At 28.8% G+C, this 22565-nt stretch overlaps 1 protein-coding gene across 50 annotated transcripts in view; it reads right to left on the reverse strand.

Annotated features, from left to right (window-relative positions):
- LOC122508873 (Down syndrome cell adhesion molecule-like protein Dscam2) overlaps positions 1-22565 on the reverse strand; it is a 176013-nt gene that overhangs the window by 137002 nt on the left and 16446 nt on the right. For 27 of the 50 annotated variants that reach the window (XM_043622475.1, XM_043622473.1, XM_043622483.1 and 24 more), the window contains exon 6: positions 14660-14809. In XM_043622475.1, coding sequence (XP_043478410.1) covers positions 14660-14809 — 150 coding nt within the window. Of the gene's footprint in view, positions 1-14659; positions 14810-20182; positions 20345-20474; positions 20637-22334; positions 22497-22565 lie in introns of all 50 variants that reach the window. The other 23 variants (XM_043622471.1, XM_043622474.1, XM_043622482.1 and 20 more) reach the window with 3 other exon arrangements.

Genomic DNA, 22565 nt, shown 5'->3' on the forward strand with positions numbered 1-22565 from the left:
TTTTACTTGGGAGTTAAATAGTTAATAAATTGTTTAAATCAATTATTTTATTAATTAACGCAATTGTTTGTACGATTAATAAATAATAAATAAGTAATATAGACTCATAGTTTACAGATTTTTGAAAAGAAATATCGTTTGTAAAAAAAATTGTTAAAAAATACGGATCTTTTTTCCATTTTCTACAATTGTAGGAGGCGACAGCATGACATTGTCTTTTTGGGCCACCGCAATAAACACAAATATTTCTGCTTTAATTTTGTAGCTATTTTTTCCAATTATAGTAAGTTTTGCAAAAAATTGCAAATATACACTGAAAAAAATGATATTGTTAATTCCGACGTATGAATATGATTAGGACTTCTGTCTGAAATAAACATACAGAATTGCTGTTCTTCAAATACTGTATCATGGACCATAACTACTAATACAATATGTGAGAATTAGCCATAATTACGTCAATCGGAAGTTATCGATTCGTCAAGGTAGTCTTAAAGGAGAAAGAAATGCGAAACAAAATGGATCAAAAATAGGGTTGTGGGAGGTGTTTCTAGGTCTCTTCTAGATTAAGAATCTGTAAAATTTGAAATCCTATCTGATCCCTTTTTTGAGATAGAAATATTTTTGTATTTGTAACCGTAAAGGAGGAGGGTCAATAAGGCCGATTTTTGGGCCCAGACGTTGCATTTTTTAATAGTAGGCATCAAGAGCTTTCCTAGACACACAATAAAAACCCTTTTACGTTGGGACAAGTGATAGGTATACTTGATCAGAGTTAGAGTAACGTTGCGAAATGAGGAGTATAAGTTTACACTATTTAATCTTCAAAAACGAAAGAACTTGTATGAAACTTGTTATTCTAGGGTTTTGAAGGTCCGTGACCACAAACACAGTAAAAAGAAAATCTTATTTTAAGGCACGAAAGCTGCCTTAAATTAAGATGCAACATTTTTAAGACAGTCAATTTGAATTTACGCACGTGTTGCACGTGTTGAATTTAAGGCAGCTCTTAAATTAAGATTTACTTTTTACTGTGAAACTGATGTTAGTTTTCAAAAATTTATAACGGCATATTCAATTTGAAGGACGAAAGAATTTAAACTCGATTGTGTTTGCTAGAAACTTGTTACTCGAGATTTTTAAGGGTTGCTGATCTTAAATCTGATATCTCTCTTCAAAGATTCAAAATGGATGAAAAAGTTTACACTCAATCGTATTTTGTTTGAAACTTGTTATTAGGGGGTCTTTAGGATCTCGGAGCATAAAACTGATGTCATACTTCCATAAAAGTTTATAATTGGGAAGTAACTAATTTTCAATTTGATTCAATTTCTCAATTACAATATTTTTTGCCTGTTCGAGTATTGTTAATATTGTGTCGTACTATGGAAAACTAATATCAGATTTATGATCATCGACCCTGTAAACCCATGACTACCAAGTTTATAGAAAATCCGATTGAGTATAGATTTTTCCTTTTGCCATCTAGGATTTTTAAAAACTGGCATAAAATTCTCGATCATCAACCCAAAACACTCACTAGTATCAAGTTTTTATCAAATTCAGCCGAGACATACATTTTTTGGTCCGCCATTTCAGATTAAATGCCCAGGCGACGCCTGGGCCCGAAAATCGGCCATATTGACCCTCCTCCTTTACGGTTAAAAATACAAAAATATTGATATCTCAAAAAAGGGATAAGCTAGGATTTCAAATTATACAAATTCTTAATCTACAATCGACCTAGAAACACCTCTCACAACCTGATTTTGGATCCATTTTCATCGCATTTCTTTCTCCTTTAAGTTTTGCGTTGCGTTTTGTAACTAGGCCATGAGTGTGAGAGAGATGGAGATATGTTCGCTATATTTGCACTCACAGCCTAGTTACAAAACGCGACGCAAAATGGTAACATACAAGCTCCTGCTTGCAGAGGTGTAACCGCAGTTTTAGACTTACGATTCGTAACGAAACTTGCCTATCGAATTTGCTCGTATACGAAGGGCAGTTTTGTCCAGCAGGTTTGAGTATCAAGCAGTTCTTGATTTTGTTGGTGACCTGACAAGATAGGTCGTTAGGCAAAGGGTACTGCAAAGGGTTCTTATTGTGAATAAGATAGAGATAAGCAAATTTAAAAAAGTGAAACTAACAAAAGCTCTAATTGTAGAATTTATTGAAAGACTAGTGAATTTATACTCTATATCAATACGTTACGAAGTAAATAATAAATACTGACAAATTATATCAAGGATACAAGTTTTAAAGAGCCTAGGAAATTTCGAAAATCGCCCAGTAATAAGGAGTGAATTAAAGTGGATTGGCACTTTTATGCTCTTAAATTCCAAACCAATTTCTTTCTTGTCAGCAATCTTAATGAATTCATTTTCTATTGTTAAGTTGTTCATTTCTATCCAATTCAATTCTCTGTAACCACGTGACCAGAATTTAAATCCCCTTTAAAGAATTCAAACTAATTAAAATGCATTAAGTCCGCAACTAATGATTCTCTTAAACGGCATTAAAGTGATTTCAGACTCTGGTCACGTGGTTACAGAGAATTGAATTGGATAGAAATGATCAACTTAACAATAGAAAAGAAATCCATTAAGATTGCAGACAAACACAGAATTGGTTTGGAATTTAAGGGCATAAAAGTGACAATCCACTTTAATTCACCCCTTATTACTGGGTCGATCACTTCGGTATTGAGAAGTCACTTTTTCAAATATTAATTTTTAGATATTTTTTCTGCAAATTTTTTTTCAAAAAAAGCACTCCTGCTCCCCGAGTTGTTGCATGTCAATTACATGAGGCATAAAATTAAAGCTTTGTTGGATTCCTATGGTTAGAACTACAAACGTGTATTACGCACAGAATTGAAATCAAACCTCCTTAAGTTTAATTACATTTCTAAGTAAGAGTTAAATACATGTTGATAGGTATTGATTTCAAAAATTATTTCCTCGTAACTATCATACTACCTGCATTTATGAGTAATAACTATCTAGCTTCTGATCTAGCTTTTCTGATTAATTGCTAAATAATTTTACAGTGCAATTTTTAAGCTACATGTTAGCATGATGATTATATTTGAATCGATAATTTTATTTGCCAAAAGTGGGATAAAACTGATATAATGAAAAGCTCTCAGGTGGCATAACGCCCGTAGGGGTACCCTGTCCCAGCATTCAGGCAATTGACAACAAACTTGGTTTTCTTTTCATATTCTCAATAATTCATTAATTATAAGAACATGTCAAAGATTGCCTACGCCTTTTTTTCATAGTGTTTGAAAAGCTGTTTTACCAACTGCTCATATTTATTTTAACAAGAAATGACAAATGAAACAAAGATTTTTACACTACTGCCGTAAATCATCTTTGAAATGAACTTAATAATGAGATATTGCAAAATTTATATTAATATAACTTTCTTTGTTTCCATATTATAAAAACGCTGGACTAAAAAATTGTACCAATAATATATACCAAATGAAGACCAAATATGAATTTTTAAATTAGTGTTGCATTCGAGAGAGAAATCGATCAGAAAAAATCGAAAAGACAAGAATCTCGTGAAAAATACATGGAAAACAAATGAATACCTAACTTCTATATTTTTTTAATGAAAGAAGAGATTCTTGAATGCAAAACTAATCTTTATACGTAATTTCAATTGAGTTCAATGTCTATTTCTTAAATTGAAATTAATAAAAGTTGACAAATTTATAAATCAGTTTCTAGAAGTTGATCCAAAATCTACTGAATTTGTAGTAATGTAATACAAAATTCGTCGATATTGTAATTGAGTCGCAACTTCCATGTTAGTCTCTGCTCTAAACGAAAGTTTTACCACTACATGAGGTATATAAATATTGTTAGATAATATGTATATCAGATACAATTGTAATTTTACATGAATTCAATTGAAACGTACATTTTCATATAAAGTTTTCATATAAAAAATGAAGCCAGGTTTGTTGACAAATAATTATGAAAAATAAGAGAATAAACATTTTTATTAAGAATGAATGTATGGCTTTGAATTTTTTATTTATAATTGTTAGAATTAATTAAAATAATTTACTTTTATGTAAAAAGTAAAAATTTTAAATTGTAATACATTAATATTTCATAAATATTAGAAGTAAAATGTCTGTCAATAATAAATACGTATATATCTATATGAAGCTGAAACTGGCACCGAGTTATCAACAGCCACTTAATTTTAGAAATTATATTTTAAAGTCAAATACTTTTTTGTTTAAAATCAACATAAAACTTTAAACAATTAATTTGGTCCTGATAAGTAGGTGCAAGTTGTAGCTTCATAAAAAATATTTAACTTAAAAATTTAATTTCCAAAATTAAGTGAGTGACAGTTTCAACTTCATTGTATCTATAATATCAGGGTATCTCCAACCATCAAAGAAAAGAATTTTCTAAGCTTAAAAATTATCCAAAATAAATTTTTTTTATATTTCCAAAATTACAAATAAGTATTTATAATACACAATTTTCAAATTCTATTTTTAAGAAGTGAAAATGTATGCTTAAAATTATGTTAAAAAATTTATATGAACTAAAGTAATAAAATACAAATTTTACTAAAAGGAGACTTTTAATCTTTAAAATATAAGTAATTTTGATTTTAAGATTACAAAAATAAATAAGTAAACGAAATTCCAAGAACTCGAAGCAGAAAAGTATTAATAAACACGGAAAGAAAATAAATATTAAATTTTATAAAAGTTTTTTACAATTTGGAGAGAAGATGTAAAAAAGCAAAATTTTTATAAAGAAAATACTAAACTTTAAAAAAAATTATATTTAGTATTTTTTGTATAAAAAATTTACTTGTTGTCATTTTCTCCCCAAATTGTAAAATACTTTTATAAAATTTAATATCTATTTTCTTTCCATTTACCCTCAATTGACAAACAACCTAACTGGCATTTAACAGAAAAGCATGTAATATAATTGAAATTTAACAGAATAGTCACCTAACGTACATGACCCTCAACAAAATTATAATTTTAAAAACTGAGATGTAGCAAAATTGTCGTTCCGCATCAGAACTGTTTTATAACAGAATTGTATTGTCCTCTAAAATGATATTTCTGCAGTTCTGTTGAACGAAAATTTTGATACATGTCATGTTGTTAAAATTATAAATCTGTTAAATATCAAATCAGTTACGTGGTTATTATTTTAAATTTCAATTCTGCTTTATGTTATTGTGTTAAATGGCAGATAAGCTACTGGTCATTTGAGGAATATTCATGCGTTCCCTCGAAACAATTCGTTTATATTTACAAGTTTCTAATATAATTTTTATCTTCCTGAGACTTTTAAGTGATGCAGAAACCCTTCAATTGCAGTAATATTCACAGACTAACATTAAAAATTACTTAAACCAATCATTCATTCTTATGTTAAGTAAAATACGAAATAAAAAATCTACATAATTCTTGGTTCATTTTGAGATAAATTTAACAGTTATAAAACATTTTAATTAACACCTTAAAAAAAATTAAATTTGAAACTATAGTGATGACAAATTTGATTTCGTATTTCATTTAACAATCTTAATCATAATATACAAAGACATTATATCCATATGTATTAAAAACTTTTAAAAAGTAAAGACAAAAAACTAACAAGCTCATCCATTGTCTGGATTCTACATTTTGAATTCTGATCAGACAATTTAAAATTTAGTAAACTCAAAAATCTTAAAGTAATAAACTGAAAATAATTTGCTCTCGCTTCCTCAAAAAAATCTCGTATTGCTTATTAGGAAGAAATAAATAAAAATTATTAAGAAGAGATAAAGAAATTAAGAAAGAACAAAAAAATAAGCAATTTCACGTTCTATAATGATTTAGTTTTAATACTTAAATTTATAATTTTTGCTCAAATCTTTTGAGCAGAAAAAATAGATTTAGAAATTTTTATAATGTTCCTATGGATTTTGAAATTATTACGTTTTAATTTTATTAAAACTTTGATAAAAAAAGTGATATATTTGACAGTTTAAATTAAATAAATGTTAAACTAAATTCTGACTGTAGATATTTATAAAAAGCATAGACTAATTTATATATAAAAATAGTATAAATAGTATAAAAAATACAATTTTACTAAAATCACGATATCATAAAGAATCGAAGATAGAGGTTTAAATCTTACGGATTTGGAAAGCTTTATAAAATTCTGTGGCAGATATGTAAGCTTTAGCTAATGCTTTTTCAGTTTGAAAGTTAAAGAATTTTTTGGTAGTTTATAGAACAAAATTCTCTAAATCATCAATTATGGCGTTTGCATCGAATAAATCGCTCTCCGCTCGACTGTACGCTTACAAGCCAGTCAAACATACCAAAATGTCCTAAAAATTGAAATTCAAAATTTCTATTCCTAAAACATACGCTCTTGTAGGAAATTGAATGGCGCATCTTTTTTATATTAACATTTTATTGTAGAACAAATACTCTGGAAGATAATGAACAAAAACTGAAAATTTTGAATTTATAAAATTAATTAAATTTTAAAACATAAATCATCATATCCTTGGCAAACGTTATTGGATTTAAATGAAATTTGGTATACACATGCATTTGAGTCAAGATAAAGCAACGACAAAATATAAAATCCATTGTAACGATCCAAATCGTTTTCTTACTTTTCTTTAAATATGCCATTTTCTGATTGTTTCCCCAATTCACAATTTATCGCGCTAGGTGTTAGCCTAATAGCTACTGCGACCACCGGTCGCTAAAAGAATTAAATTCGGGTGTCATCGGACCAAAGACGAATGGCCTTATGGTTACGATGACGATTACGTGAAAATTCTCATTAGAGAGAAGCGTGCCTTTGTACATCGAAGAGATCTGCGAGATCTCTTTTTGTAATCGTGAAATAACGCGTGTATGTGTGTGTGTAAGCGCTTCGACGCATAGTTGTAACGCGCTTTATAGATAATTAAATATTTACTTTTTAATTCTTTTTGTTTTATTGTGTTTGTTCCCATCACTAGGAATATCATTTATGGGACAACATTTGCGCTGCATCATTTGGTAAGTTCGCTCAATCTTCTCTATCTCGTCTATTGGTCTCGTCTTCCAATAATGTTGCAATTGCTCATTTAATTAATACTATTGGTAAAGTCTACTTTTGATGTGTGAAGATTTCGTTCATTAACCCTTGTGTCGACTGTCGTGAGCTGAACCCTTATCCTCATTCATTTAATTTTCAAAAATATTCAAGTCTCGCAAAGTTTCGCCACACCATCAACTGTTTAAAAATTTTGCTTTGTTAATTAAGATAGGTCAGAAATTCTATTTTTATTTTTTTATTTCACCTTTTATGCTCCGGGGGCTAATTAGCCCTCTAAGGAACAAAGTTACCCATTTTAAAGCATACAAATAAACTATATAAAATTATATTAATATTTCATGTCTGTAATAACAATAATTAGATTTAAAAAAACAAAATTTTACCAATACGTTACATTAAGCAACTTACTTTCTTCTTTAATCAGAAAATTAAAGAATATATAGAATATATAGATTCTCTGATCACCATTAAAACGTCAAAATGGAAATTATGTTTGATCAGCATAAGAACACAAGCTCAAATGTACGGGTTTGATACTACAGCTGATCTTTTAAAAGGAGTCCAGAAAACATCCTTACAAAAAAGTATGAAACAAAGGGTTCATCGACATCAGAAAATAAACCGACGAAAGTAGAATCAACCAAACCAAAGGCGGAAGGGACAATGTTAACAAATAAGAAGAAGAGGTGTACTACGCGGTGTTACAACTATAACAGATTTGCTCATCTTGCCTCAGAGTGCGTCGACCGAGAAGTGACGAGAAAACGACACATCTGGTTCAAGGTGAATCCAACGCCAACGAAGGAAAAGATAAGTTATGTTCTGATAATTAAATTAATTTAATCCCACCTTATGAATTACCGTTAGAATTTTCATTAAAAGACAGGAATTCCCCAACATTTCGTCAAATATTAATAATGGTAATTGTTGATTCAGGCTCACCGATTAGTTTAATTAAAAGCAAACATGTTCCTGTCAATTTACGAACACAATTATCGCGAGATTATAATTTTTGAGGTATTAATAGCTCTCGTTTGAATATTTTAGGTCGCTTTGAAACAAATGTAAAAATTAATGGCTCTATATTAAAGACTCGTTTTTAGTGGTACCTGATGAAACAATGAGCCATGCTGCGTTGTTGGATCGTGACTTTACGTCACGCTGTGAAGCCAAAAGATTAATAATAAAAGCAATTAATTTAGAATCGAATGAGTCGAATGAGGAAACAGAAAGTAGTGTGGTAAATTCATTTATGTCAATTAATTATGTAGATTCTTCACTTAAAACAAATGAACTTTTAGATATCAGTCATAAAATTCCATATGAACTATCGAAAAAGCTTTCCGAAATGTATGAATCGGTCCGACTGTTCATTCAAATATACATCGTTTGTTACGCCATTTGGCTAATATGAATATTTAAAAATGCCCTTTGGCTTAACAAACGCACCTTGTGTATTTCAGCGTTATGTAAGTAATGTTTTTGATTCGTTAATTAGATCAGGGAAGGTATTGTTATACCTCAACGATATACTTATAGCAACTGAAACAGTTGAAGAACATTTAAGTATTTTACAAGAAGTTTTTAAAAGAAAATCCCGCGTTTGATTATTTAAAAAATAAGTTAATGTCCGATCCACTTTTGGCTGTGTATTCGCCACTATTAGAAACAGAATTACATTGCGATGCTAGCGCAAGTGGTTTTGGAGCAATTCTGGTCCAAAAACAAAAGAACGGATCCTTTCAACCAGTTTCGTTTTTTAGCTATCGCACTACGCCAGCCGAGTCCAAATACTATAGCTTTGAGCTTGAATGTTTAGCTGCAATTTATGCAATTAAGCGCTTCCATGTGTACCTTTTTGGTCAAAAGTTTAAAATTATAACTGATTGATTGATTTTTTTTTCTTATAAAACAACAGGTGAATCCGCGAATTGCTCGATGGGCAATGTTCTTGCAAGATTATGATTATGAAATTCAGCATAGGCTGTCATAGCATTTCTATACTAGAAGCAAATACTTTTGAGCGTGATTTATCAATTAGACAAGACCAAGACCCGGAAATTATATCGATCCGTGAGAAACTCGAAAAACAGAAGACAATTTTTATGAATTACGCGACGGTCTTGTTTATAGAAAATGTAAAAATGATAAAGTTTTATTTTTTATACCACACTCGCTCATTAATAATGTCATTCGTATGTGTCATGACGATTTAGGACACATAGGAGTAGATAAAGTTGTTGATAAATTAATGTCCGTTTATTGGTTCCCGAATTTAAGATAAAAAGTAAAATTGTACATCGAAAATTGTTTAAAATGTATAGAGTTTTCGCCAAAAAGCGGTAAAGTAAAAGGATACTTGCATATTATCCCAAAAAAGCGCTCCGTTCGAAACAATTAATGTCGACCATTATGGTACTTTAGAAAAAACAAAAAAGGGAAACAAACATGTGTTGTCTGTTTGTGTCAACAGTTTCGCAAAATTTATAAAATTGTATGCGTGCAAATCGACGAAATCTGAAGAAGCTATAGCTCATTTGAACGATTATTTTAGAAATTACAGCGTTCCAAAAACAATAATTAGTAATAGAGGTACATGCTTTACCTCTAAAGTGTTTGTTGATTTACTGGAAGGAAAATCAATTAAACAGGTGTTAATAGCCGTAGGTGCGCCACGCGTCAACGGGCAAGTGAAAAGATTTAATCGAGACAATAAAAAGCGTATCCCTTCTTTCAAAGGGCCTTATGTCGTAAAAGAAGTATTAGACCACGATAGATATATTGTAACGGACATCGAAGGCTTTCAATTGATAAATGCCTTATACCGGAACTGTGGAACCCGACCAAATGAAAAATTGGGTCCGACTATTGTCATTAATAAAATTAAAAAAACTGCGTACTTCTACTTGAGACAGCATGTGTTGGGAACCGAATGAAACATATTTAAAGTATTTACGATTATTACGGTTGTTTGGGACGACCAAATTGTCAGAATGACCGATCTGTATTTTACAATGTATAAATTGTTTTTCTACAAACTAATTGTATGTACTCTCAATGTACCTGGCCTCCGCCAGGTTGAGTCATGGACCTTAATCCAAGATTTTGCAAAGTAGAGGGGTGCAGGTAAAACTTTGTAAACCTTCCACCTCCGAAATATCGACAGTACAAAATTAACCTTTTAAGAATATACACTCTTTTTTAAATGATCACGAGCCTCTCCCAATTATTTCACGCCTTATCCATCCTACAATATGAATATTCATTTTTATCTGTAAGTTCTTCAACTTTTCGACAGTTATTATGCAATTTATTGGACATTAAAAAGGTCAGAATTACTTCAATTTAACAAAAGCTGGTAAAACACGAATCTCTTCAAGATAATCGCGGTAAACATAAAAATCGTTTTCTTCGATTATATAATGAAATAAAATACATGATTGCAGAACACTGTTCAACGATTCCTCATGCTAAATCTCATTATCGCGAAAATAATACAAATTTATTGTATTTGATAATCCGGATTTATGTGCGAGTAAATTGTATGCTTTATTTAAAAATTATTATACTGAAAAAACGAATGATCCAAAACCATCCGATTTAAGAATCAACTTATATTAAATACTTTAATCACAATTTAAATTATACGTTTAAGAAACGCAGAACTGATGTTTGCAATTTTTGTTTTGTAAACAGATTCAATACTGAAAATAATTCTGCACTAGAAAATCATTTAAAAATGTAGAAAATATTTTGAAAAAGAAAATGTTATCTGAAAAAAATGTTTTATGTTTAGAATTCGATTTTAGTCAGAATTTAGAGTTGCCTAAAATTCCGTGCTCTAAACAGTTTTATGTCAGACTTCTCTATTACACATTTTTAATGTAACAAAATTATATCTATTTTTTATGGAAAGAAGTTTCAAGAAAGATGGCAACACTGTATGTAATTTTTGTTTTTAATGACATACAAAGTGAATTAAATCTCGACTATTATAATAAAATTGATCTTTTTTGGATGGTTGCAGTGGACAAAATAAAAATTATTTCTTTCTTTCTTTTTTTCATTACTTTCAAAATATTTACAAGTTGAAATCGTACACCCAGTAAACGAAAACTAATTGAAATGAATTAAAAAGAATTCACAAAGAGCTTTCGTGAATCCCGCTTTGTGACAAATACGAATTGGAGCCATGATGCAATTTTCCTGAATTCGTGAAACTGTATTGAACTTCCGAACCTTCTATCCGTACCAATTCACTGGACAAGTTTTGAGCCTTTAATTTTTTTCAATTCGTTAGCACGAATTCAATGCATTCCTTGGCCATTTCTTTCGAATGCGAATTCGTTTGGACAAATTGGTACATATTGAATTAAATTCAATTGAATATACAAAGAGCTTGAGTGAATCCCGCTTTGTGACAAATACGAATTGGAGCCTACCAAAAATGTTAATTCGTTTCAATTCATTTGAATTAGTTTTTTTTTACTGGGCATTTATATCCGGCAGTAGGACCCTCATTTTGTACTTGCGATCGTAATTTTGGGTTATATGGAAAGAAGAAGAAAAGTTTAGAGACGATTGAAACTGCTGAAAATTATTATAACCTTGTTAAAAATCTAAAACTTCACAGTTATTGAAGAGAGTGATGTTATTTTACAAAATTTTGAATTGCTTATACCAGAAAAAATTAACATTTCAAAAATGTACACATCAGTGACGCCGTATAAACTTGTTATTATCCAAAGAGATATGTAAATCCTTACAACGACTATCATGGAGAGCCAAGAAATTTTTTACTTGATAGTACATACTTTGACTTTGAATGACTTATTAAATACGCCTTCAGCACCATCTATTGGAATTACTAAAGAGAAAATAAAGGATGTTAAAGCACTTCTTAAATATTTGACTCCAAAAGGACAGAAATTGGTCAATGATCTTTTTGATTCCACTTTTATTAAGAAGAAAAAAATGCATCAAAAACGGAAAACAGAGAAAAAATAACTGAATCGAGAAAGTTAAAGAACTAGTTAAATTCGTCACTGAATACTGTCAGTTTAAAATTTTACATATTGACTGTTAGAAAATTTGAACATAAATTTTATTTCAACGCTTGTGTTGTTCAAAATGATATTTAAAACTGTGATAAAAATTCGACTAAAGTTATGAAGTTTTAAAATTATATTTCATCTCTGTTTGTATTTAATTTAAAGAAATGCATTGTCTTGTTTTTTTAATAACAACCTATTTAAACGGTATAAACATTATGTTCAATTTATAATTGAACATTATAATTATGGTAATTGTTATATTAAATCGATTTTTTTGTCATCAAATGAGATATCTTATTATGTTATCTTAATTATCGTGATTCAAAAAGATTACTAAAATCTATGATAATTGATCATAGATTACGTATCTCGTTATTCTGAAATTACAAAGTATTAGTCGACAAATTATTGTTTTATAGAGAATTAATTAATATTAATTGATTAAATATCGATCTACGATCCTGTGTTGTCATGGTAATAGCCAAAAACGCGGCAAGGAAGCAACAAGTGTGTTTTTGATCACTTTTGGATCGTACGTCGATATTGTAACATCTTTGTGATAAATTTTATTGTCGACTAAATATTTTATTTGTTAAAGAATTATTTTATTTAATGTAATAATAATTATGTGAGTGTGGAATTAGCCAATTCATCGACTGAGAGAGACATCGAAATGTTAGTAGATAATTTGTAAAATATATCTTTTCAGTAGACACTCTTTGGTTATTATTTCACTTGGTTCACGCATTTTACTCTCCTTGAGATTATTCTTGTATGTTTAAGGTAAATTTAACTATATATTTCATTTACTGTCGACCTTCAGTCGACTGGCGCCCGTGGTTTTTATAAATTTTTATTATTATACCCTGAACCCACACAGCATTGAACCCTGCCGCGTGTGGTGTGGAGTTTTTAATTTTACAAATTTAATTTATTATTTTAATATAATTAAAACTCCTGTTTCAAATCATATTTATTTACAAAATCCGTCACTCACGACGTTTTACGTTAATTTAAAAAAATTATTGTAAAAACAAATATAATTTAATTATTAAATAACTGTTTGATTAATAAATTGTTATTGTTTTCATTGAAATTTTGTAATTAAGAAGAAAAAACAGAAGCTGTATATACATCTGTGAGTATATATAGGATTGACGTGGCAATGTATAACGCGCAGCGCATTTTTTTAGTTTATTCATGTTTTCGTTAGTTTTTAACGAATCTTTTTTAAATTTTCCAAAAAACTTCCTTGAATGCTAACAAACAAATGTCTAACTGGAAGTTTTCTGAATTATAAAGTTTCCCGCAGACTTTTTATCGACAAAGGTAAGAATATAAAATTTCTGACCTCTCTTAATTAACAAAGCAAAAAACAATTAATGATTTTTTTATTTGTCGTTACCTTTTCTTGACCCAAATGCATGTGTATACCAAATTTCATTTGAATTCAATAATAATTACCAAAGATATGATGATTTATGTTATAAAATTTAATTAATTTTATAAATTAAAAATTTTTACTTTTTGGTCATTATCTTCCAAAGTGTTTGTTCTACAAAAAGATGTTAAATGAATAAAAGATGTGCCATTCAATTTCCTACAAAATTAAAAAAATTTTTTAAATTAAAATTTGGAATATCAATTTTAGGCCATTTTGGTATGTTTTACTAGCTTGTAAGCGTACAGTCGATCAACATATAAATAATTCTTTTTTTACAGAATAAAATTCACTTTATTCTTGCGATCGTCTTTTATAGGTGAAAAAGTTTGAAATAGGAGTCATCCAAAAGTTACGTTACCAATTTTTCACCCATTTAGATCTCCTCCCTCCTTTCAGTAACAACCATAAATTTTCATTCCCTTTCCTATGAAAGTAATGCAGGCTATTGTTGAAAGTTTAATTTAATATAGCTAAGTATTTTAATGTTTCCAAAGAATCTTTATTTTTGTAATGTACTATTGAGTTAGAATATCTTTTAATTATTAAAAAATCTGTATAAAATATTAAGAAGTTTATAATTAGAAATGCAAATTTTTTTAACAACTTTTTAAAAACGCCAGTAATAATAACGTAGCTAATGGACGACCCCTAGAATGCCCCATATAGTAAATTATATGGGAAAGCAAAATATTTATAACATGATTAAAATTATTACATGTTTTAATTATTATTTACGATTGGAATAGAAAATGATAAATCCATCATTTAAAAAAATCAAAATTTTCCTTAAGATTTAAATTATTTCTTTAAACTTGGACTACAGTGCCTTTGTATAGGAAAGTGAATGTCTATATTGATAATAAAAATTGCTATTATGCAGTATAAATTGCACAGATTTATGAAAATTCTATTCTAATTAAATTTTTAACTAAGCAAATAAATTACTTGGAAGTTAAGTAAGTAGGTAGTTTATGTTAACAAATTTAAAATCACTGTAGACATTCACTTGTTATGAAAAAATAAACTTCAATTTATTTTTAACTCACCAGTGATGACTAAACGTCCTTTGGTTGCAGAAAGTCTTGTTTCTCCAGTCAGTCTATGTTTAGTTCGACATTGATAGGTTTTGTAACCATCTTCTGGTCCAACATCTTTAATATGTAATTCTCCGGATGGAAGAACAAGATATTTTCCATCTATACCCCGAAAACCATCCCAATAATACAAATTATAATTTATTTGAAATTTTTACAACTGGACGTTGCATGCATTTTTTAAGATGCATTCCTTTTCCTTTTAATTTTTCCATGAAAAAAACGAAATATAAAGTATATTAGGAAACACGAACACCTGTTCCACTTGTGAAGATGGAGTTCATTTTTACCCTTGGACAAAAATGATACATTGGACCATGCGTCATTTTTACCCATGGGGAGAAATGGTCCCCATTTTCATACTGTTGAACAAATGAATGGCTTAACTCCTTATCGTCTGCTATATAAATGCACCATTTTCTTGCCTATATACTATTAATATACTGTTTTCTTGAAAATAAAAGTAATTATTTTTTTCCATTTTAATATACTGTAAACCTTAGGAACATTTATTTGTTTTATATTATTTTCGTATTTAATGAAAATATACGTTCATAAATTTTTTTTTAAAAGTAAAAGGAATACATTTATTTTAAGAAAGCAAAATTTTATTTTACTAAATGGGATGTTAATTATTTCTAAAAGTAATGTTTTTTGAATACAATAAGGAATAGAATGTTAAAATTTTACTTCAAGTACTATTTTAGAAAATTAACACCATTTAGTAAAAAAATATTTTTATCACAACATGCACAATACGTTTCATTATTTTCGTAACCATGGAATTCAATTTTGTTTAATTCAAATATAAAAAATTAATTTTAATAAAATTTATAGTTAAGAAATAACTTATGAATAAGAATAACTCTCTAAATTTGAATTAGTAGAAATGTTAACTAATTTAAATTAATGAATGACTTTTTGCATTTGAATTAGTAAATTTTACTAATAAATAGTAATTTCTGCTAATTAATTAGTAAAATTTACTAACAAATAGTAATTTCTGCTAATTAATTAGTAAAATTTACTAATTCAAAAGCAAAAATACAGTCATTAAGTTTAATTATTAAACATTTTTACTAATTCAAATTTAGAGAGAAACTAATAGTTCTTGATTTAAAAATATTTTTATAAAATTGCTTTAGGAAAAAAATTGAAAATTTTACTGAATACATTAACTTTAAAAACAAAGGCTACGAAATTAATAAAACATTAATCAAAAAGACGAGAGATAGAAGGAAGAAATTATTTTTAAAATTTACTTTTTTAGAGATCATAATCTATTTTTAATATTCGTTCATGAAAATTTTTTAAAATAGTTTTTAGTGATTTCGAATATCAAAACAATCTGTTAAATTAACCAAATATTTCCTTTTTTGATAAAGAAGAATTTATAAAAATTTTTTTTACTATTCTAAAAATACCTCTTTTCTCAAGTCTTTTTATCATAATTTACTAAGCATGCAATTATTATACAATGAAGATTGGTAAATTATTTACATAGAGAAAATAAAATTGCCAATCATTATCAGACATTGACTATTTATTTCAATTTAGAAGAGCATCATATCTTTTCTATGTAAATAGGAATAAACGTCTGTTCTGTAGTATGATTACATAAAACTCGTATTTTCATTCTTGCACAAAAAGAATCAATGGTTCAAGTAAAATAGTTTAATTTAAGTGTATAATTTTATTAGATTTACATAGGTATAATTAAAAATAACACTTAAATAATTATTTGTTTTATTAACCTATACTAAAGAACAGCTTTCTTTGTTGGATGAAGGTGAGGAATGGAAAAGTTGATATTCTGGAAAGTCTGGAACAGCGCGAGCAGCGGCAGTTAACGTTTTTATAAGACGAGAATATTTATAAAACTAAGCACATTTATATAAAAATTACGTTCCGCCTCTGAAAATTACGATCTTTATTTTTCAATCTATGCACTTGAAGGAAAACGAACGAACGAAAGAATGAAACAGTAACCGAATAAATGTTTGAGAGTAATGCAGTTTTACATTTTAGACAATCCTACTTATTAGTTGCTAAAAAGATTTATTAAATTTGAGTTTACATAAATGAACTTAATCAATCTATTTCCCCCTTTTTTTACAAGAAAAATATAATATTTTTTAAATTCATTCTTCTTTTTTGTATAGCAAACGTTATTTGCTTTATATATACATATTTTGTATTGATTCATATATACATATGTTGTAATTTTTCCAAAGCAGCATTATTATTTTTATTTATTTAGTGTGATCATTTTTAATTTCCATTATGGATAGGCAGCTGATTGACTAAATTAATTGTTTTTATACTTCAAACACGTCAGTAATTAAATGATATAAAGATTTATTGAGGTTTTCATTAATATCAGAATTGACAAATGTCACGTTTGTCGCTTTTTGTTTGTCAAACAGATAAAAACTTTTAAAATCATTCAAAACTATAACTTGTGGTTGTTACCGACTGCAATTTATTGGTTAAAAAATATCCTTATATAACAAATAACCGTGTAAGGGTGGAATTTGCAACGGTTAATTTTACATAGAAAATATTACATCACTAAACAGCACCTAAAATTGTCTTGGAAAGGGTCATTGATCATGTGACATTCGCTGACTATTAATCATGCGCGAAATCCTTCAAATTCACGAAAGTCATAACTTTCAAGCCATTAAACCAAGAAAAAATACAAGGGACTTGACAAGAAAATTGGACAAACCGATCATAAGAAAGAGACTAATGAACAACTCCCTAATATACAATATACTTTTCCTACACATTACAAATTAGTCAGAGTAAGGTTTGTTTAAATCTGGCGAAAACAACATTAAAAACTACAGACCTTTTTCACAAACTCTATGAAATGAATTTACCATCCAGCCTCTAATTTCTACTCCAAAGTTACCTAACGCATAGTACGAATATTGTACAATATAGCGGAATTTCTTCAACAGAATTTACACCAACATCAGGAGTTCCCCAGGGTTCCGTTTTAGGTTCCTTATTGTTTATCTCATTTATTAATGAATTGATTTTACACTTAACAGTAGATAAACTACTTTACGTAGTCAACTAAAAAATTTTCACTTGTATAAAATCTCGAAATGCCATGTAGTCACTTTTTCAAGAAAAGAGAATCCAGTTTATTTTGATTACTTTGTATACACAACATAAAATCATCCATGATAATAAGCATGAACGAAAATATTTTGTAATTGATCTTGGCCTAAACTTCGGCTCAAAACTTACATTTAAATTTCATATGCAAACTGTCGAACGTGACGCATCGAAAACATTAGGAACCCTTCTAAGGAATTATAAGGGTTTTAAGAATCTGCGAATTATTGATCAACTCTGTAAATCTTTTGTTTTAGCTAAACTTAACTACTTGACAATACTATGGAGTAGTAACGTAGACATCATGTCTTTAGAAAAAATTCAAAAAAGGTTCTTCAAATACTTGTAGGTACTTCCGAAAAACTGGAGCATATCCTTTGCAAGGATCCGACTATTTACAATTATGCACTGAATTTAACTTTCTAACACTAGCTGAGAGACGTTTTCTAGCCCAATCCATTTTTTTATTTAAATTAATTAAAAGAATGATGTTAATTACCATTGCCACATTCTGCAATTGGTTTTCATACACCTATAGCTAACACGTGCCCTTTAATAGTCTCCAACTGTGGGCTTGTTAATAATGCAAATAAAAAAACTGACCAACATTTCTAACAAGAAATTATGCCGAAAACTATTTAAAAAAATTAAAGGAACAGTTATTGTCCCTATTATGCACACAGTATAATTCGATATAGCAAAAATAATACACAAGAATAATCCCTACTTTAAAGAAGATAGATAACACAACCATTAAGAAATTAGAGAAAACTTATACAATCAGCTTAAAAAATTTGAAATATTTTTTGTTGCGAGTTACAAAAAAGGTTACAATTAAAATATTGAAAAGTCCTGAAGATTTGACTAAGATAAAATTTAATTGAGTTCCTGGCGGTTTAGCGATCAAATTCAAAATTGTGGAATAATTAAAAAAAATTACAGAATCGAGCCTTTCAATTATAATTTTGTTTGTTATTTAATTTTATTGTCATCCAAGTTATTGAATCCGTTGAAAATGGACTGAAAAATCTTACGATCGAATCAAACTTCCATTAAATGGAGTTTTATCTAATAATGTTACTAACTGTTCTCAAGAAGAGATCTAGTAACGGATAGAGATGAATTTATTCTATCTACTAAATGTATACGTAATTTTCATCTGGAAGTAAATCAACTCATCAGAATATAATCATTTTTGTTAATTAGTTTTAAGATTTTGTTTTTAAATTAACACTTTCATTCAGAATTTTTTATTGAAATTTAATCTTTAGACTAACTAATTCCAGATTCGTTATCAGCGACCCCAATAACCCCCGAGTAACAAGTTTCAAGTGAATCCGTTAAATTTTTAAAAAATCGTCCGCCATATTGGATCCGCTATTTTGAATGTTTGAAAACTAATAGCAGATTCGAAATCAGCGACCCCAAAAACCCCGAGTAACAAGTTTTAAGTGAATCCGTTTAATTTTTTTTAATCCATTTTGAATTTTAAAAACTTTGCAAATCTGACCCCGGACTCGTATTCAGCGACCCCAAAAACCTTATTTACAATAGCGTTTATAATCTTTTGTCTATTATCCTAATTGCGTGACTGAAAGGGTTAACACATGGATTGAATGATGATTTTGTGTTACCTATTTGAAAAAAAATTCTACGTTCGTCATTTAGTTGAACATGATTTAATATCTTCAACTTTATGGAATAATAAATGATGAATTAATGATAATGTATGATTAAATTTTTTTAAGCTTGCCAATCAAGTTTTCTTAAAACCCAAAACATTTCATGTTATTAGACCATTACTATAATTTTTGAACATCCTAAACGTAATTAATGCTCATCGCCTAAAAATGACATTGATTACATAATTATTTTTTCAGATAAGCAAAAATAATTTATTTCGAATAAACGACATTGTCTATCAAAATAAAAATAAAAATAAAAATAATATTTTTAAAGCAGAAAAAAATTCCCATAAAGAGTCAAAGAAAGGTTGCCATTTGTACACCTAGACGCTTAGAGTATAAATGGTACAAACATGAATATAAACAAATGGAATTAATATAAGCCACGAATATTTTCAATTCCAAAGGGATGAAGATTGCGCTTGCAGATATCTGAAGAATTAAACAAACGATTTTCTCTTACGATCGTATGGAAATAGGATTTAATTTACATGCGATAGTAAAATTGAAAATTTGTCATTTTTATGAAAACTTCAAAGTGTCTGTAAGCTACTTTTTCACACCAATGGGTTAAAAAATATGTTAGTAAATAATAGCCAATTCTAACGAGAAAGAATTATTTTGATTTAAAAATAACACGATTAAACGATTTGTTAAGTACCGTATTCATCTTGGGGATAAATATCTGTGATACCATCCTCTACCCACGAGGCAACCACGACAAATTCAGCAACAAAGCTTGGTATATGACACTTGATAATAGCTGCATTTCCTCGTAAGACATGTTCATCCATCACGTTCACTGCATATTGCTGCCCGACAACTGTAACCAGACAACCGAACCCATTGAAATAGGAATTTTCGCAAGGAGGTACGCAGTACGCATCGATTTTGAGGGGGAATAGAAGTGCTACGATTAAAATAAGACTTCTTTTTTATTTCATTCAAAGTACCATCAATTTCTTTGGTATAATATTTTCCACCATTCGAATCAATCCAGTCGGCAACTTCCACATAGTCTGCTACGAATGAAGGAACTTGACATTTAAATATCGCTGCATTTCCACGAATAGCAAATACATCGTAAACTTGAGCTTCAAAATATTGGGACACAGCTGTAATTAAAAGAAAGTGATCCAGTAACGTCGAAATAAATAATTTAAGGTCCTGTCAAATTAATGTATCAGTGTGCTATTTTAGCATCTAATAAAACTCTGATATGACTTTTTGTCTTCTTTTTGTGGTGACAGTTTTCATTTATAAATAAGTGTACAATATATTTTGTCGTGGAAATATAATTGTTTGTAACTCATCTGAAATCTATACTCAAGAAGTAACAGATCTGCTTCACATTTAGACGGTAAGATTTTTTGAAAAATTTTTTTATGCCATCAAGTAGGGTCATATAAAGTAACTTTTCTTGTAAAATTCTAAGACGCACTAAGCTAAAACAACTTATGGAGATTCGTGAATTTTCACCTTTTTCATGCAAAAATTTACAAAAAATGATTATTAAATTAACTATAATAATCTTCGTATTTCATTGTTTCATTCTGTCTGTCCACACTTTGAAGTTAGTTTTTGTGTATGCTTTTGTTTTTTTTCTTCAAAAAATATTGTTATTTAAAAAGAAATTAGTGTCAGAAATAGAAAAAATTGAAAGTTGAAGTGATTTCATACTTTATAAATTATATTATTTTTAAAATTGTTAGTTTTATTTTTAAAAAGTATGTAAGAATTAAGTTATTATAATAACTACCTGTGTTGAAATGAGAATCTCTAAATTAAATCTGAATGTCTAGACTTCTAGAGAAGTAACCTTTGCTATAAGTACTTGAAAAACGTGAACATTAACGAATCTTCGAATGCGATTTTCTCCGTCGTTTTTGCTTAGTGCGCCTTAGTATTTTAAGAGAAGAGTTCCCTTATATGACCCTACTAGATGGAATTAAAAAATTTGTTTTTTGAAAATCTTACCGTGCCCTCCCCTTGTTAATTAAAAATGAGAAAAATGTGAACTGAAAATAGTGCTGCTTATCGTAAATCATTTATAAAATATTTAAATATTTCCCGGATTAAAAAAACAATTAAGAATTAACTGCTCGCGCAAAATTAATTGAGGAGTTAAATGCAACAGAAAGATAAGCACGAGATTTATTGCTCGACTTTTTTCATCTAATCGCAATTGTAAAATGAAGTATTAGTTATATGTCAATTTAAGCATATTATTTATATGCCTGCATAAAATAATACAACACTTTCTGCAAAATACACAGCACATTTTAAGCAAGTACCCTGATTAAATGTTGTTAAATGTTGAACATAAGTTTCGCCGTCATCTCTAATCCAGGCATCGACAGTAACAAACTCTGCTATATAACTTGGAATACTGCACTTCAATATTGCACTGTTGCCTCTAATTACGTATTCGGTCATTATTTCCGGCTGGTAAACTTGTGTAACAACTGTGACAAATTTAAGTAAAACCGTTTTCAAAATTCGTTCATTAAAAGGAATTTCTCTTAAAAATAAAAGCAATTTGACGTGTCCATACTGCCACTACCCACGCCGCACCATCCATTGAATTATTCAACTTTTTCATATGGACATTAGTATTAGAAACATTATAATCAATTTCATTGAATATAACGGGAAGATTTTTCTAAATCTCTTTTACACGTTCAAAGATCTAGTAATGATTATTATTAATTATATCTAGATTATAATTTTTCGTATTTGATTGTGTCAACTGAACTTAATTTTTAAGAATTAAGTGTGGAATAAAATTTTTATTGCACTTAAGCTTCAAGTACCATAGTTAAATGAAGCTTCATAGCTGGAACCGTCACTTCCTTCCCAGGAAGCAACTGATACAAATTCAGCGACAAAACTAGGAATTGTACATTTTAATATTGCAGCATTACCACGAATCACATATTCGGACACCACCTCAGCTTCATAATACTGTGTGACAACTGTATAACAAAAGTGCACATAGAAATTAGAAAGCGGAACGTAATTAAAAATATACTTCCATACGACAA

This window comes from Leptopilina heterotoma, unplaced genomic scaffold, assembly GCF_015476425.1.
Source record: "Leptopilina heterotoma isolate Lh14 unplaced genomic scaffold, ASM1547642v1 Lhet_58, whole genome shotgun sequence".
Classification (NCBI taxonomy): domain Eukaryota; kingdom Metazoa; phylum Arthropoda; class Insecta; order Hymenoptera; family Figitidae; genus Leptopilina; species Leptopilina heterotoma.